Here is a 16,619-nt window from a genome sequence, read left to right on the forward strand (position 1 = left end):
GCTGGGATTGGCTCCAGCAGACCCCCGTGACCCTGTGTTCGGATTCAGCGGGTTAGAAGATGGATGGAAGTTGATATTTCACCCTTAGAGTTCCTTGATCCTAGTCAACCCTGTAAACTGGGCAGATTGCTTGGTTTCTGAATGGCTACAGCTGAAGAATGCTCAGCAGATTCTAAGACTACAGGTAGTCCTCAGGCTACGGACACCTGACATACAACATACGAATGGGGCCGCAGCTGCGACGCATGCGTCTCAGTAAGTGCCGCTCCGTCATCTTTGGTCTGGGGACGCTGCAAACGGTGGCTGGAGGGGGGTGATTTCGCTGCTTGCGCAGTGTAGTGTCCCTCGGCCGGCTCCTGGCGGCAAGCAGTTTCACTGCCAGCCCACCACACACGGCTGCCCCAATCATTCTTGGCAGGCGGCTGGTAATGCTGCAAGCGGTGACCCGGTTGTGGCTGAAAGGAGGCCATTGAGGGTGAACGGGGCGGAGGGGGGTAGCATTGTAGTGTGCCTCGGATGGCTGCGTGTTGAATGGGGGTGGTGGTGTTGCAGATGCTGCAGGCAGCTTGCTGTAGTAAAGGTGACTTTGAGGTGGGCTGGTGATGAACCGCCCGTCGTTGCCCCCATTCATTCTCAATAGCAAGCCTGCTTGTACTGTTATGCACATAGTAGGAAGTTGTCTCTTGTCAGTACAGGGTGGCCCAGATCTAATTATGCAGATCCAGATCATCTGGATGACTCTGATTTATGCGGGACGATTTCAGTTTGGCGTGAAGATGATTCTTCATGTCGTCAGTTCGCACACTTCTCGATAGTCCAAGATTTTTTTGGGTGATTTTCTATGTAATAAACTGAATAAGTTATAGCATAATGAAAATTTCATAATTATATCTGGCCCACCCTATACATCAGACGTGCTGAGGACGGGTGCCTTCCTGCTGTGATAGCTGTACAGTGCTGTGCAGAAGAGCTCATCTTAATCTTTTGTCTTCACCCTTCAAGAATGTCTCTGAAACACAAATCTGATGGAAGTGCTGGTAATACAGTAAAGAACAGTAAAACCATCACCATTGAAAATAAAGTAGAAATAATAAAAAGGTCGGAGAGAGGTGAAACTCCATCATTCATTGGCACGGCACTTGGTTACAGTCGGTCAATAATAGCATTTATTAAAATAATGTACCTGTACCGACTTACATACAAATTCAACTTAAGTACAAACCTACAGTCCCTATCTCGTACGTAACCTGGGGACTGCCTGTATATTAAATATATTATACAAACCAATCTTATTATTTTAAAGATTTCTGTAAATTACCTAACAGTAAATAAGACACTAATCATGTAATGGTACAATCAGTAATACTTGGTGCACAATTATATTTTATATTAATTTCAAAACCCATTCTCTAACCCAATTTGGAGAGCTATTTAATTAGCAAAGCTAATATGTAAATACTCATAGATACTGATAAATCAAAAAGCCAACACCTTCATTTTAGAATTGTATTACATTTTTGCTGTATTCTGAAAAGCTTTTGACTGTTCCTCTTATAGATTTTTTCCTAACTTCAAGTAAAATAAGACATTCTCTTCTAACTGAAGATGAAATGATCAGCAAGCATGTACTGTAAGTTGTTACAATGTTTTCTTTTGATAGAATGGTGTCCCATACGGATTTGCACCAAACTGAATTATGCTGGTGGAGGATACAGAGTAACTATAAAGAGAAAACTGCTGGACAAATTTACCAACCCATCTTAACTATGATTCTTTTTTTGTGCTCAACAAAGCTGAGAGAGTTTCTGTGCATCAAAGATGGGATTAGAGAGCATGATTACATAATAAATACGTACTGTGAAAACAAGGCCACTGCACCATTTAATACTGAATATGTTAAGCTAGTATAAAATATAAAGAGATTTAAAGTGAAGTGTTGCATTAATACAACAGAGTTGTGGACAGGGCAGGTAGTGGAATGGAGAGCCACACTCTCACCTTTTTCATTCATAGGTCAGCCATTCCTCAGTTAATCTATGTTGTAAAGAGACTGAACCCAAATCTTACAAATGATGCAGTTGTGTTTTGAGTATTTTATCTTGCTGATACTGATTTGGAAACGGGGCTGCAACTCAAAATAAATTTAATTTTTTCTGACATTCACTGCATCAGGGTATTTGGTTTGTCTTAATGGGAGAAGTAAATTCCTGAATATCCAAGAGCTAGGAGGAAAAAAAATTAGATGTGGTAAAGCTGAATCCACATTCAAACCCCATATTCTCTGAATGGACTCTGATTACCTATTTCTTCTTCAAATGTCACCAGTTTCTCATAATTGTCTGGTTCAAGTAAGTAGTGCCAAGTTCTGAGAATAGTGTGTATCACTTTAAAATAAAGCTAGTAATAACTTTAGTTAGCTTTATAAGGCATTGATTGAAAGTGAGTAGTGTCATTTAATTTGTGATTTAAGATACCTGAAAATGTATTATTATAATCATTACCTGATTTACTACATATATTTAACTACATTTAATTTACTTCACTGTATTGTCCAATATTAAAATGTCAAGTGGCTGGTATTATATTTCTTTAAAAAGGGTATTTGTAATTTAATTATTAAATAGTGTTTTGAAACATGGTATGGTAGGCTCTGGTACTTGATAGCAACCATTCGATTAAAGGGATTTAAAAATGGATGAACTTACAAGGATGATTAAGCTGTACAAAGAAGGAGTACCTTATCTAATATACATGTGTAGAAACCTGTATAAATACTGGTACTGATGGTACTGAGATCATAAATGAAAAACGATTGTTTTTGTTGTATACACAAGCAAAATAAATCTGAGATTAAAATCAAAAGTGACAACATTTTGGACTTTTAGATATTCCAAAGCATACATGGTTTGTACATGGTAAAATAGAGCCCAACTTTGGTATTCTAACACTCAGAAAGTAAACAAACGATTGAATAATATGGGGTGTCATAACGGCAAGACATTCCCTGATTCATTGTTTATGTAAACATAAAAGAGTTGTGAATGTTTGAGGTTGGGATTTTGAAAGAAAAGAAAAAAAAAATGAGCCAGAAACAACAGCACAAAAATAACTTAAGACCTACTGCTGGTAGTTCAACCTAAGCAAGAACGAAAATGTTTTGATCAAGTTTACTAAGGTAAAATATACAGAAAGCTTACCGTCATGATTTAAATTCAACATCATTCACATTTCACTTATTAAAAGGGGACTGAAGTCAGATGCCCCAAAATAAGTAGCATTTAAGCATTTTTTTCAGAATAGTTCAAAAGAACAAACCCAAAGATGATTGATGTTAATGGGTCACCAGTGTGATGTGGCTGCAGTGAGCAAATGATTTTCATCTAAACACTTTTTTAATGCTACACTGACTTACCTTAATTTAATAAGTTCTAATACATGAACTCCGCTAAAGCCACTAAAAGCTGTGGTATTTTAACACAGAATCTATACTAATGCATGACATAGACATATGTCTATGTATGAGCTTTTACAGAGATTATGAAGGACAAAAATGTAATTTTTGTATATATAGTAAGTATGTGTCCAGCTTAAAAATGTGCATGATGCTTGGCTGCTTTACTTCATCCACTGGAGTACTCAATTTGTGGCAGCAACACTTTTGTTAGCAGTGTTATTTAAGGCAGGTACTAACATCTTTGTATGTGTACGCAATTTGTGGAGAAAATGGGCAAGATAAAAGATAAGAGCAATTTTGAATATGGCATTGCAGTGGGCACCAGAGATGACTGTATACCTAAATGGAGCATGCACACATGATTCTCCAGAGGCTGTAACAAGACAGTTTAATGATTAAAGCAGTCAAAACTGACTATTGGTTTTGATTGGTTATCCAAATAAAAGAAAGAAACACAACTCTGTGGAAAGATGTATAGTAGAGGGGAGAACTTGTTATACATAGTGGCGGCCAACACTGTCAAAGTGTACCCTTTAAGCAAAAATGAAAGATCTTATTTTCTTGGACTATTAAAATGCTGGAGTGTGAAGACTTGGATAATTTTTGTTCTGCCTTATTCAAGCTGTTGAGGAGAGGAGGATACAATAGAAACCCCATTAGAAGATGAATCTACTATTCTGTGGGTTAAGGATACAGACTAATGGTGATGGTACTGTAATGGTATGTGGTAATACGAGCAGAAGAACATTTGAATGCTCACACATACTGTAATATTATTGATGACTATGTGTATCCCTTCTGGGCATAAGTGTATCCAGTTGCGAACAGGCTTTTTCAGCAGGTGCAATATTAGGAATGTCTTTAGAAATATTAAAGTTTTTATCAAACATCAATCTGGCACCAAGAAAAAAGATGAAACTAGGTATTTTGAGCAGAGATTAACCAAATCCTAATTTGCAACAACCATGAAACACATTACTGTCAAAATGGATCAAAATCCCTGTATCAAACTTTTAAAACCTTGCTGGGTTCATGTTCCAATGACTTCAGACTATTGTTAATACAAATGGGTGAACAAATTTAAATTACGTAGCTGAAACTATAATGGTGGCCACTCAAATTTACATATGTTACCAACTGTGGCTTGCTGACAAATAAATATATATACACATATATATATACACACACACACACATATATATATATATATATATATATATATATATATATATATATATATATATATATATATATATATATATATATACACACACACACACACACACACACACATATATATATATATATATATATATATAACATGCAGTGAATACACTTGACTTCTAGTTTTCATACTCTCTTTCTCTGTACCTTTAGCATTCATCTGCTCAGAGGTTGATGTGCTTGCTGCTTCCTGAGCAGCTCTTCTTCTCTCCACCTTAGCAGCCGCTACTTCTATTCTTCCGTCAGCATCTTTTCACGTTAAAACTGATTTAATCAGTTTTTGTGTTGCAATTACTTAGTACGTTTTTGTTTAATTTTTCACTTAATCTGCCTCAAGAATGATTTGAGATATGAAGAGGTAGGGAAAGTGACAGCGAAGGTGGTAGTGTGACGATGTGGGTTCTGGCTCCACACTCCCTTTGACCACTTGCGCTTCTTTTTTATAACGTGAGGGGCCATCACAGCTGTAGCATTAGCCACGGGAGCAATCACGAATGTGGGCAGTTCTTCACCTGTGCACACGGTGAGAAACGCCCACATCGACGACTGCCCCGGCTTTTCGCTACAACATCGCCCCTCCTCACGAAGCCGCCTCGGGTGCGGTGATTATTTAAAAATGGCCTTTACTCAGTGAGCTGTGGACCCATAACACCACAGGTAGGGAATGAGAATGGCGCCGTTACGCATGCGCCCTGCTGGCCGGTGTCGAGAGTTGATTCTACAATAAAATAAAATGAGGAATAACCTTGGAGGTCAATCATCACCCTGAAAGTGGATAGTAGACGTCATATAGTATATGTATACTAGATTTCAGATCAATGCGTCAAACGGTTTGGGAGCTACAGGTCATTTAAAAAAGAGAGAGAGAGAGAGAGAGAGTTTTGCTTCTTTCACCTGATTATTTTCTGAACCAATATTTTCAACTGATTTCTTCTTTCTCTAGCAAAGCATAACATGACAATGTAATCCTTGAGTTTTCGACCAACAGCTGTCATCTACAGTACATTTAACAATACACTTTATGCTACACTGACTGTTAATGCAACAACATAACACAAGAATATGTTGTTTACATGTTTGTTATACTGAAGGACAGTCTAGTTAAGTGAATCGCTTAGGGTCATTCCTAAGGGTTACACTTTATATCAGAGGTAGTGATGGAACTACAGTCATGGCCAAAATTATTGGCACCCCTGGAATTTTCCCAGAAAATGCATCATTTCTCCCAGAAAATTGTTGCAATTACAAATGTTTTGGTATACACGTTTATTTCCTTTATGTCTATTGGAACAACACAAAAAAACAGAGAAAAAATGCCAAATTTGGCATCATGTCACACAGAACTCAAAAACCAGGCTGGACAAAATTATTGGCACCCTCAACTTAATATTTGGTTGCACGCCCTTTGGAAAAAATAACTGAAATCAAGCGCTTCCTACAACCATCAACAAGCTTGTTAAACCTCGCAACTGGAATTTCCTACCACTCTTCTTTTGCAAACTGCTCAAGGTCTTTCAGATTTGAAGGGCGCCTTCTCCCAACAACAATTTTGAGATCTCTCCAGTGCTTTGTCTTCAACCATTTCTGGGTGCTTTTAGAGGTATGTTTGGGGTCATTGTTCTGCTGGAACACCCATGACCTCTGACGCAGACCCAGCTTTCTGACACTGGGCCCTACATTGCACCCCAATACCTTTTGGTAGTCTTCAGATTTCATGATGCCTTGCACACAGTCAAGGCATCCAGAGCAAGAGGCAGCAAAAAATCCCCAAAATATCTTAGAACCTCCACCATGTTTGTCTATAATTACTGTGTTCTTTTCTTCGTAGGTCTCATTCCATTTTCTGTAAACAGTAGAATGATGAGCTTTACCAAGATGTTCGGCCAGAAGGATTTTGGCTTCCTCAAGTACATTTTGGCACACTCCAGTCTGGCTTTTTTATGTTTCTGTGTCAGCAGTGGGGTCCTCCTGGCTCTCCTGTCATAGCGTTTCATTTTGTTCAGATGTTGACGGATAGTTCGAGCCGACACTGTTTCACCGTGAGTCTGCGGAACAGCTTGAATATGTTTTGAAGTTGATCGGGGCTGTTTATCCACCATTCGGACCATCCTTCGTTGCAGTCTTTTATCAATTTTTCTCTTCCGTCCACGTCTAGGGAGATTAGCTACAGTGCCGTGTGTTGTGAACTTCTTGATTATGTTGCGTACAGTGGACAGAGGAACATGAAGATCTCTGGAGATGGACTTGTAGCCTTGAGATTGTTGATATTTTTTCACAATTTTTGTTCTCAAGTCCTCAGACAAATCTCTGCTCTTCTTTCTGTTCTCCATGCTTAGTGTGGCACACTCAGACACACAGCAGAAAGGTTGAGTCAACTTTTCTCCATTTTAACTGGCTTCAGGTGTGATTGCTATATTGCCAGCACCTGTTTCTTGCCACAGTTGAGTTCAAACAAACATCATATGCTTGAAATAAAATGATTTACCCACAATTTTGAAACGGTGCCAATAATTTTGTCCGGCCCATTTTTAGAGTTTTATGTGACATGATGTCAGATTTGGCTTTTTTTCCTCTGTTTTTTGTGTTGTTCCAATGCACATAAAGGAAATAAACATGTGTATACCAAAACATTTGTAATTGCAACAATTTTCTGGGAGAAATGGTGCATTTTCTGGGAAAATTCCAGGGGTGGCGATAATTTCGGCCATAACTGTAGTTACCTTTTCAGTTAAAGCCCAGTATCTTAGTCACAAGCTGCACACTGCCTCTCCCTGTCATTTCCAATTCAAAGCCAGAACAGACCAGTTAGTTTGTATTCATGGAGTTAAGTCTGAATATAAAAACACTAAAAGGATATTGTCATTTTCTCCACAAATTTGTCTTTGTCGTCAGATGGAGGGGGGAATGCTTCAAGTTCCTTCTCTAGCCCTGTAATTTGTTTAGACATCTGCTCAAGGTTCTTCTGCAGTGTTTCAGCAGAAACTTGTAAAAGACAAAAGAAAAAAAAGGAAAAAAAATTAACAGCAGCTTAGGAAAACATTTGAGTTTCATATATTTTAGCTCTTCTGTACATACAAATGCTAACACCAAGCTACTTTTACGCATTAATATTAGTACAACCAAAAAACAAATTAAAAAGAACACAGGGACACTTTGAAATGCATTTAAAATATTAATCATACCTCGGCTGGCTTTTTCTACATGGATCATTTCATCAATGAAGTGCATCACTTCCGGGTACTGCTCCATACAAATCTCAGCCAAAAAGTGCAGAAGAGTCATCTTCTGGTCAGAGGACTTTGTATCTCTTAGCTGGAAAAAGATGGGAATACAATATTAACTCTGATACAATCAAAATATTTCATAATAAATATATAAGGTATTCAAATTACACATTAAGTATAAAAAGACCCTGATTATTTCATTGCTGCTATTCTGATTCATATGTTCTCTGGGACTTTGGAACATATAAAATCAAAATACTTAATTGTTCTTTAACATCCTCTGTTTGATACCAATGAGGATAAATAAGTAAAACATTTCACATTGGCTAAGAAAGGCCTTCACTGCCTGTGGTGTTTGTTTATGGCTCATTGTGTTTTTCTTGGTAAGCAGATGACACAGCTTCTAATCATCTTTGTTAAATTTATCCATAAAGTCGAACAAAGGCTTTCTATTAATGTCAGTGTTCTGACATTTTCTCCTACTTTATTATGTTGTTGTACTGTAAGAAAATGTTAGATAATACTCCAGATTTGATAATGATAAAAAAAATGAAAGATGTAACTCTGTTGTGACAAGATGAAGTTTTATGCCATGAAATTGTGTTAACTGTGCATTTAGCAATAGTTTTGCACATGCACAGAAACTGAAAGCAGATCATTTTGATTAATCGAATGTAATGTTAGAATGTTGGCTAAAAAGTCTTGCACCAACTACATCACTTCTGGGGCTTCCCCCCCAAGACATGTCACGTCATGGCAATAGACAGATAGTGCTCAATAAAAAACAAAATGCTGTTCCAGCAAATTAAAAAAAAAAAAAGATAAAATAAGTCTCAAAGCTAAATTAAATTAAAAAAAAAAATAATAACTGAAATAATTTTCGCATTGTTCAAAACCCAAATAATGAAATAATAGGTCCAAAAGAAAAAAATCATCAAGCTCAGAAAAAATAAGCTAACATTCATAGCACATTGTCTTTTCAAAGAATCTGGGTGCAGCTTAGAGTTTCTGTCATTCTGCTCTCCTCCTGGATGTCTCCTACTTTAATAACACAACCAATCTACAACAATTTTTATTTTGTAGAATTCTAGATATCATCATGGCTTGAAGCTAACTACAGTATTATTTATATTTTCTAGCATATTACAATAAAAATTGCCTTTAATCACACAAATGTACCATGCGCATAATGGAACCACAAACAATTTACACATGCTACTAATGTAGGTTTATTTTTCCTTGCCATGAATACTTCATTGAAATATAAACGTGACATTTTATATAAGCATAATTAAGGTAATTAATGTAAAACAATGACAAAATGAGAACAAAAATTATCTGCAACAGCAAACCTAACACATTTTGGTGTCTCTTCATGTATTTAGTGTCTGTGGTATTAAGGAAAATGTCTCTTTTTAACAATTAAAAGTTACTGGAGTTTCAGGTAATGGGAGCACGGAAGCATGAGTAAGGAGTACAGTAAATAAGTGAATTTGTGTTTTCTACTAATTAAAATGAAGCTATGTATACTAAATTCTTGTTTATTGTGGTGATGGAGAGTGGCGATGTGTTTTATGCATGTTGGATAGGCAACCTAGTGTTTCACTTTACTTTGTACACACAACACTACTAAAACTACTACTATAAAAGTAACAGTATATATGAACTAATGAATGTAATGAGAAGGATGCCCCCACTGAAGAGATAGCTCACTTTGCAGAGGTAGCTGATACTGAAGCCAAAGGCAGCACCATTTCTCGATCCAGAGTTCATGTAGTTTCCAACCAGCAGGATTAGTTCTAATAATTTGGAGAAGTTGTTGCTGTTGCGGAGTTCTTCACATGCAGCTGTCACAGAAACAATGTCTGGCTTCACGTTATTCACTTGCTCATCAAACTGCAACTTGAAGAGGATGGAGTTCAGACGTGGACGCAGTTTAGAAACAGTGCTGATCTGTAAACAAGAATTAAACAGAATATACAAAAATAAGGGAATGAATAGCTGCAGAATGAAACCTATATTTGCTTATAATAAAAAGGTTTATACAGTTGTATTTAGGGCGGCATGGTGGTGCAGTGGGTAGTGCTGCTGCCTCGCAGTTAGGAGACCCAGGTTCGCTTACCGGGTCCTCCCTGCGTGGAGTTTGCATGTTCTCCCCGTGTCTGCGTGAGTTTCTTCTGCTTTCCTCCCACAGTCCAAAGCCATGCAGGTTAGGTGCATTGGCAATTCTAAATTGTCCCTAGTGTGTGTGTGTGTGTGTGCATGTGTGTGTGTGCGTGTGCCCTGCCCGTTTTTTGTTCCTGTCTTACGCCCTGTGTTGGCTGGGATTGGCTCCAGCAGACCCCCGTGACCCTGTAGTTAGGACATAGCTGGATGGATGGATAGTTGTATTTACTCAATCAGTAAGTTTAAAGAACTAAATAACACCCTCAGAAACAGAAAAACAATTAATTATAGCCTGGGGAAAACACAAACCATGGCAACAGTGTAGCTTTTCTATAAAGGTCTTCCATCTTGTGTTTGTTGCAGAAATTTTTGGATAAGGTATTAAAAAAGACTTCTGTCATTTATGAACAATTTACAATTTAAACTAGGTCAAAAAGCCAATGAAACTATGCCTTGTATTTATTAATGCTTTAGTGAGTGTCATGTCTGACATACAAGAAGCCTAGAGACAGTCTGCACAGAACAAGAAGCTTGACAAGGAAGCAAAACCCTGCTTCTTTAAGAAAAAACTAAGTCTTAACATAAGCACCTAATATTTCAAATGAGGTTATATTCTTTAGATCATATGGACAATTCATAACCTTCATCACTGAAATGTTGTGCATGATATATTAACTATTGTGTTTAATATAAATGACAGAATGCTGGGAATAACAATATCAGTTTAATTAATATTACATTAGGCTAATTACAGTATCTTGTAATAGAGGCTGAACTTACCACAACTCCAAACTGCTCAGGTTCAGCCAAGTCATCATATTCATCTTTTAATTCACCCAAAACACTCAACTGAGAATCTTCGGGAAGCTGCTTTACCAAATTCTACATACATACAGACAAACAAATAAAAATAAAAAACTTTTAGCATTGAAAGCAACTCCCCTTGTCGCAGTGGTCTCACAAATAACTACAATTCTTTTGAACATTAATTCACTCATGAATGTCTACTTTGCACTCTAATCTGCACAAAAGACCAATATTCCGTATGTGCACTAATAAGTGCATTAAATAACTTAAAGTAGCACCACTCCAGAATTAAGACTCCATAAATATACATACAATGAGGTGCACTGTTTGCAGTGTGTTTTTAGCAATATAAAATCCATCATAATATTAAGCATCTGACTTTTGCCCTTTACAAATATAAAATTTTACATTTCTGTTTATTACTTTACACTTCACATAATAAAATGGTGGTGTAATCACCAAATTTAATAATGCAGTTGGCTATACAGCCATGTTTAAGGATATGGGAGGGAAAAAATGAGAGAAAAAAAATGACACTAATTAGTCAAAGAGTCAGATGATCATTGCCATCAAGAGGGCACCTTTTTGAATTTACTAGACTTGAATGTGGTGAACTTTAAGGTTCAAAAGAAATTTCTCAATTAAATAATTTAATTCAAGTAAACTAATGGCACAAGCAAGCCAGATGTTACCTCTATAAACAGGATGCACCCACAACACATATTAAACTAAAGACAAGTGTAATGACGTACAGGGTGGAAATATAGTACAGTTGTTAGCATTGCTGCACCACACATTGACTATCAAAATCATGGATTGGGTACCTTTCTACGTTCAGTTTACACATTCTCCTTGTATCTGCATGATTTTTTTTTTTTTTTCTGCAGGATCTCCACTTTTAAATTCACATATCAAAGATGTACATGTTAGGCTAACTGGATAGACTAGATTGGTCTGGCACATTGTTGGGTGCATGAATATTCCTAATTGACTGGCTCTATGATTAGGGCAGGCACCAGCCTTGTACATAATAATGCAAGGTCAGGCTCCAGCTCCTAACAAACAAGAATGCATTCAGTAAACTGACATATTATGGCCATGCAGAGTATATCTGGTCATTATAGCTATCATAAGTGCAAATATAACATTATACTACTGTTTAAAATATATATAGACAGATGACAAACCAATGCACAGAACAGCATCAACTATCACATTTTCTCACAGTGACGACATACAATTAACATGAGGCTATAATAGCTACCCCTAAAGCCTAAACATTAGTTCAAATGATAAATGGCAGAATAAAAAACTGAAAAGAAAAAACACTGCGGCACCAAAAATGCATACCCTGTATTTCAGATTAAATCCCAAACTATGCCATTTAGAGTCTTTTCATTATAATTATGTAATATTCCAAAATATACCATAACAAATCTGAAGTAAATCCAAAAAAAAAAATAACATAAGCTAGAAAGTAAAGTTCTAAATGATTTACTACCATCTATCCAAAACCTGAGAAAGGTAATGTTATATACTATAAGGACTGACATTACAGAAGTTAATTTAAAAATATAAATAGAAAAAATACCTGTAGCATTGACTCTGTGAGAACACTTTCATTTACTTCAAGGATAACATTCTTTATTTCTTTGTAAGGTAATCGGAAAGACCCCAGGAAAATAGCTAAATAACAAGCAAAAAGACAAGTACAAATTTGCAATGATTACATTCTATTATGCTCTGTCAATATATGTAAAATGTTATAAAAATTACAAAATGAAAATTTGGGTACATAGTAAAAGACAATAAAACCCCACACAAAACCCTGCTATCAAAAAAATTGTTCCAGTTAATATTTATATTAGAGATGTACTATGCTACTTCATAAACAGAAAAGAACAGAGGAGATGAATATATATAATTTTTTCTGAAAAGCTGAAATGAGTGTAACTATAGTTAGGTTCACCAACAGAAAATACTACTTGTCTGAGGTTTATTCAAGGTCTATTTACAAATAACTGTTGTTAAAACAGTCAGGAGGGCTAAATAATTAAATGACAATGATAGTTACTAAATTTTTGATGGAATCAAAATGATTTTGTGATCAAACAAAATGAGACTTTAATTTAAAGAATAATAATATGCATGCAGCTTTCCAAGTGGAAAAGTAACACAATGGCAACATTATTACATACAGTGAATGAATAATGGGTGATATTTATGTTGCGACTAGGCAGGCTTTGCACCAAAAAGTGGAAGGAACAGTGATGTGAGCAGGAAGCTGGGTGGAGAAGACATTACAGTTTTGAGGTAAAGTCCCTCTGCGCGATGCTCGTTTGACTGAGAACAATGTACTGTACAGGAAGAGACTGAACACGTGTGGAAATCATCAGCGCTTATGAACCAGAAGAGAAACTGGCTTGTTTGCCACCCGAGTGTGAGGTCGTGAACAGATGTAAAAGTTTGGCGAACTTTTTGATCGTAACCCGATTTGTACATGGTGAGAGGTTCCACTGTATTTTTGTATATCATTAATTTTTCTTTGTAAAAAGGGTCATTAAATACTATGTAAAAATGTGTATATAAAGTGAGCATTGCAAAATTAGCTCCATATGCAAGTGGGTATGCAAGAAGGCCCTGTGATGGACTGCGAGGCTTGATTCCCACCTTGCAACCAATGCTGTTATCTCTGAAATCCTAACAAATGGAGCTTGACGCCGTCATATTGTACGCAATAATAATGAGAAACTAAAAACCAATGTCACATTATATGATTTCTAGTTGTGGGGCATGTCAAATTTGCCAACCACAGTTGTTGATCTTGTCACTGAACCATGTCATTTTAAAAGACTTGAAATATCTGTCCATGTCTACTTTGCTGACATTCTAGCATAGACGCGCTTGACCCTTTCTGTCACAGCCAAAAACTTGCTGCCTGACGGAACCAGTCCTGTACAAAGAGGGTTAACAGGTACAGTGAGTTCAGCTGCTGACTTTTTTTTTCCATTCTGTTTAATATGTAAAAAAAAACGAGACATCAAAAAGACAAGCAATTCTTCTGTTAGTGAGGTTCAAAACATCTGTTCCTTTATCATAATAATTATATTCAATTCATTGCATTTCTGGATGAGCATCTATTGGTGTCATGCACACAGAGTCCATCCCTATGACTAAAGATCAGAGCGAGTCACAGACTAGATGGAGCTGCAGGGTATGCCACATTAGGCAATCAGCTTTAGGGCAGTGTGCCGCCAACTGCGTCTGAAAATACAGAGTAATGTGCCACCAACTACCCACTAAATTAATCATACTCACAATATCATAATCCCCTTTAAACCTATATAATCTCTAAATGCATATTCTTGTCAAGCTTACTGAATTAAAAAAAAAGATGATTCTGACCAACTGGGAAGAAGTTTTACTTAAATAGGTGTGCATTTTAGACTTGTGGTATCCTTCTGGATAGTAACAGACTTTGGAGTCTGATCAGTCTTTTATTTATATAATTGTTAAATAAATGCTGGCTGCTCATTTCATGGCAAACTAAAGTTCATGCTGAAGCACTGATTATAATTGCTTGTGATGAAAGGCCGGCAGCTCAACTCGGCCGAAACCCCCAGGACGCTAAATGGCGACTTCCCTGCAGCTTAGCGGTGCCCCAGATTCCCATAGGACACTATGGGAGATGTAGTTCGGCTTCAAAGCCAAGCAGGGTACTGTGGGTGCTGCCAGGGGATGCTAAAGGGAGAAAAGGGGACTTCTGCTTCTCATATAGCTCGGAAGTGCTCCCAAGTCATGGGGACAGAAGGACAGAAGTACTTCTGGGCTGAGGAAAATACAAATCTCCATTTGAAAGGGAAGTGCTGGTGAATCACATTCATGTAAGGACAGAAGCACTTCCAAGTCAAGGACTATATAGAGGACTAGTGGAAACCCAGCAGGAGAGCCGGAGTTGGGTGGGAGTGTGACGGAGCTGCTGGAATGAGAGAATTGTCATAATTATTGTATTATTATTATAGTTATTGCCTGTGTTGTGGTGGAGGTGCTTTGGGGCATTATTGACAAGAAAGTAAAAAAATATTCTTATTACTTTTAACCTGTGTCCAGTGTGTTTGTCTGTTGGGGAAAAGGTGAGCAATAGTATCACCTAGCGTCCACGATCACATGCTCTTATCATGTACAGTACACATTCACTTACACACACTTCAAGAAACTCTGTTCCAAATTATTTTTAAACAAAACAGACACCAAGTCATATAGAAAAAGTTAACACTGATGCATAGGTACAGGCACTCACTCACTCGAGTATATAAGCACAGTACCAAAACAATGACTCAGACTTACAGAGGTTCTGTGCACTCTTTGAATCGAGCACTTTCAGCTCTTTCACTTTTTTCTTCTGAGTTGTTTTCTTGTCATCGGGAACATCCTGGTCCTTCTTGGCTGTAAATGTAAGTATTTTTATGAGTATAAATACTTGCATGATTTCTGGGTATCAAGAAATGAAACAGAAAATGTATTTTTACTCCGTAAGACAACTTGATTTCAAGAATAAAGTAATCCAGTCTATACTTTAATAAAACAAGTCACTAAGATAAGTGGCAGATAATTACAAATTATATATGAAATGAACAAAGTATAAACTTCTGGTTAGTTAAAACTGTTATCAAGATATTTAGAAAAAAACAATAATACAGTTACAAGTAAGGGTTAAATTACAAGCAAAAAATAGACAGTACAGGTTTATCAAAATAAAAGTATTTCAAAGAAAAATACATGTATGTGAAATTAGCAAGACAGTAATATGTCAAGAAAATAGGAATAAGACATGTACATATATAAACAGACATAAGAATAACAAAAATTAACAGCTGAAAAAAGAGATTTGAAATAAACATAGTAAGAAATAAAAAGCTAATTGAGTATATAAATTAAACAAAGAAAAGAATAAATTAGACAACTAATGAAACAGACCAATACAACACCACTTAAATTATTCTAAAGAACTGGGTATATTAATGTGTATATTTAAGAAACAACAGTATAAACATTGATGACTATAAGATGTTTAATAAAATACATTTTAAAAATTTAAATCATGAGGGAAGTTTACATATAAAAAATTGTCTGTAAATGGGGAAAAAAAAAAAGTTATAAATGTAGGGCATATGGTGTCTTAAACACATTCGGCATGTCAAATAAAATACTCAGATCCACAGACTGTTTTTTTTTCCCTGGCTGTAAAGAAATCTTTGGTTAAAAGTCAAAAGACTTAAAATTTTCATGCAATTCAGAACATGGCTAACACGTCTCAAGGGCACAGAGGCCATCTTCTACAGGGCACTGAGCACATTTTTCTAAGAAAATAAAATTGAGGTTTAAATATATGTATACATAAAATGGTGGAAAAGAGAAAGTCAAAGGAAAAAGGAGAAACAAAAGAAGGAAGCAATGGGACTAGAGAAGAAGAAAATCTCTGATATAAAATCAAACTACAGGAATGAAAAAATACAAAAGTTAAACTAATAAATAAAGAATGTGACTGGAATGCTATCTCACACTTGACGTGATTCTTACAATGATGACTTCTATTCAGGACTAATGTAAGTGCACCCTACAGTCAACAGGGATGTGCTGTTTTGGTAATTGTTTTAGTGATCTTATTCAAGAGTACACTGGGAAAAACACCAATGCAGGACATCTGTCACAATTTTAGAAAATAATTTGGGGTGTTCAAAATT

General features: G+C 36.4%; 1 protein-coding gene across 1 annotated transcript in view; it reads right to left on the reverse strand.

The window, feature by feature from the left end:
• LOC120543415 (protein diaphanous homolog 1-like) overlaps positions 1-16,619 on the reverse strand; it is a 239,491-nt gene that overhangs the window by 31,721 nt on the left and 191,151 nt on the right. Inside the window, 6 exon segments of the mRNA XM_039776517.1 lie at positions 7,536-7,660; positions 7,861-7,990; positions 9,616-9,855; positions 10,849-10,950; positions 12,467-12,561; positions 15,223-15,321. Coding sequence (XP_039632451.1) covers positions 7,536-7,660; positions 7,861-7,990; positions 9,616-9,855; positions 10,849-10,950; positions 12,467-12,561; positions 15,223-15,321 — 791 coding nt within the window.

The sequence above is a fragment of the Polypterus senegalus genome, chromosome 13 (assembly GCF_016835505.1).
Source record: "Polypterus senegalus isolate Bchr_013 chromosome 13, ASM1683550v1, whole genome shotgun sequence".
Lineage (NCBI taxonomy): Eukaryota > Metazoa > Chordata > Cladistia > Polypteriformes > Polypteridae > Polypterus > Polypterus senegalus.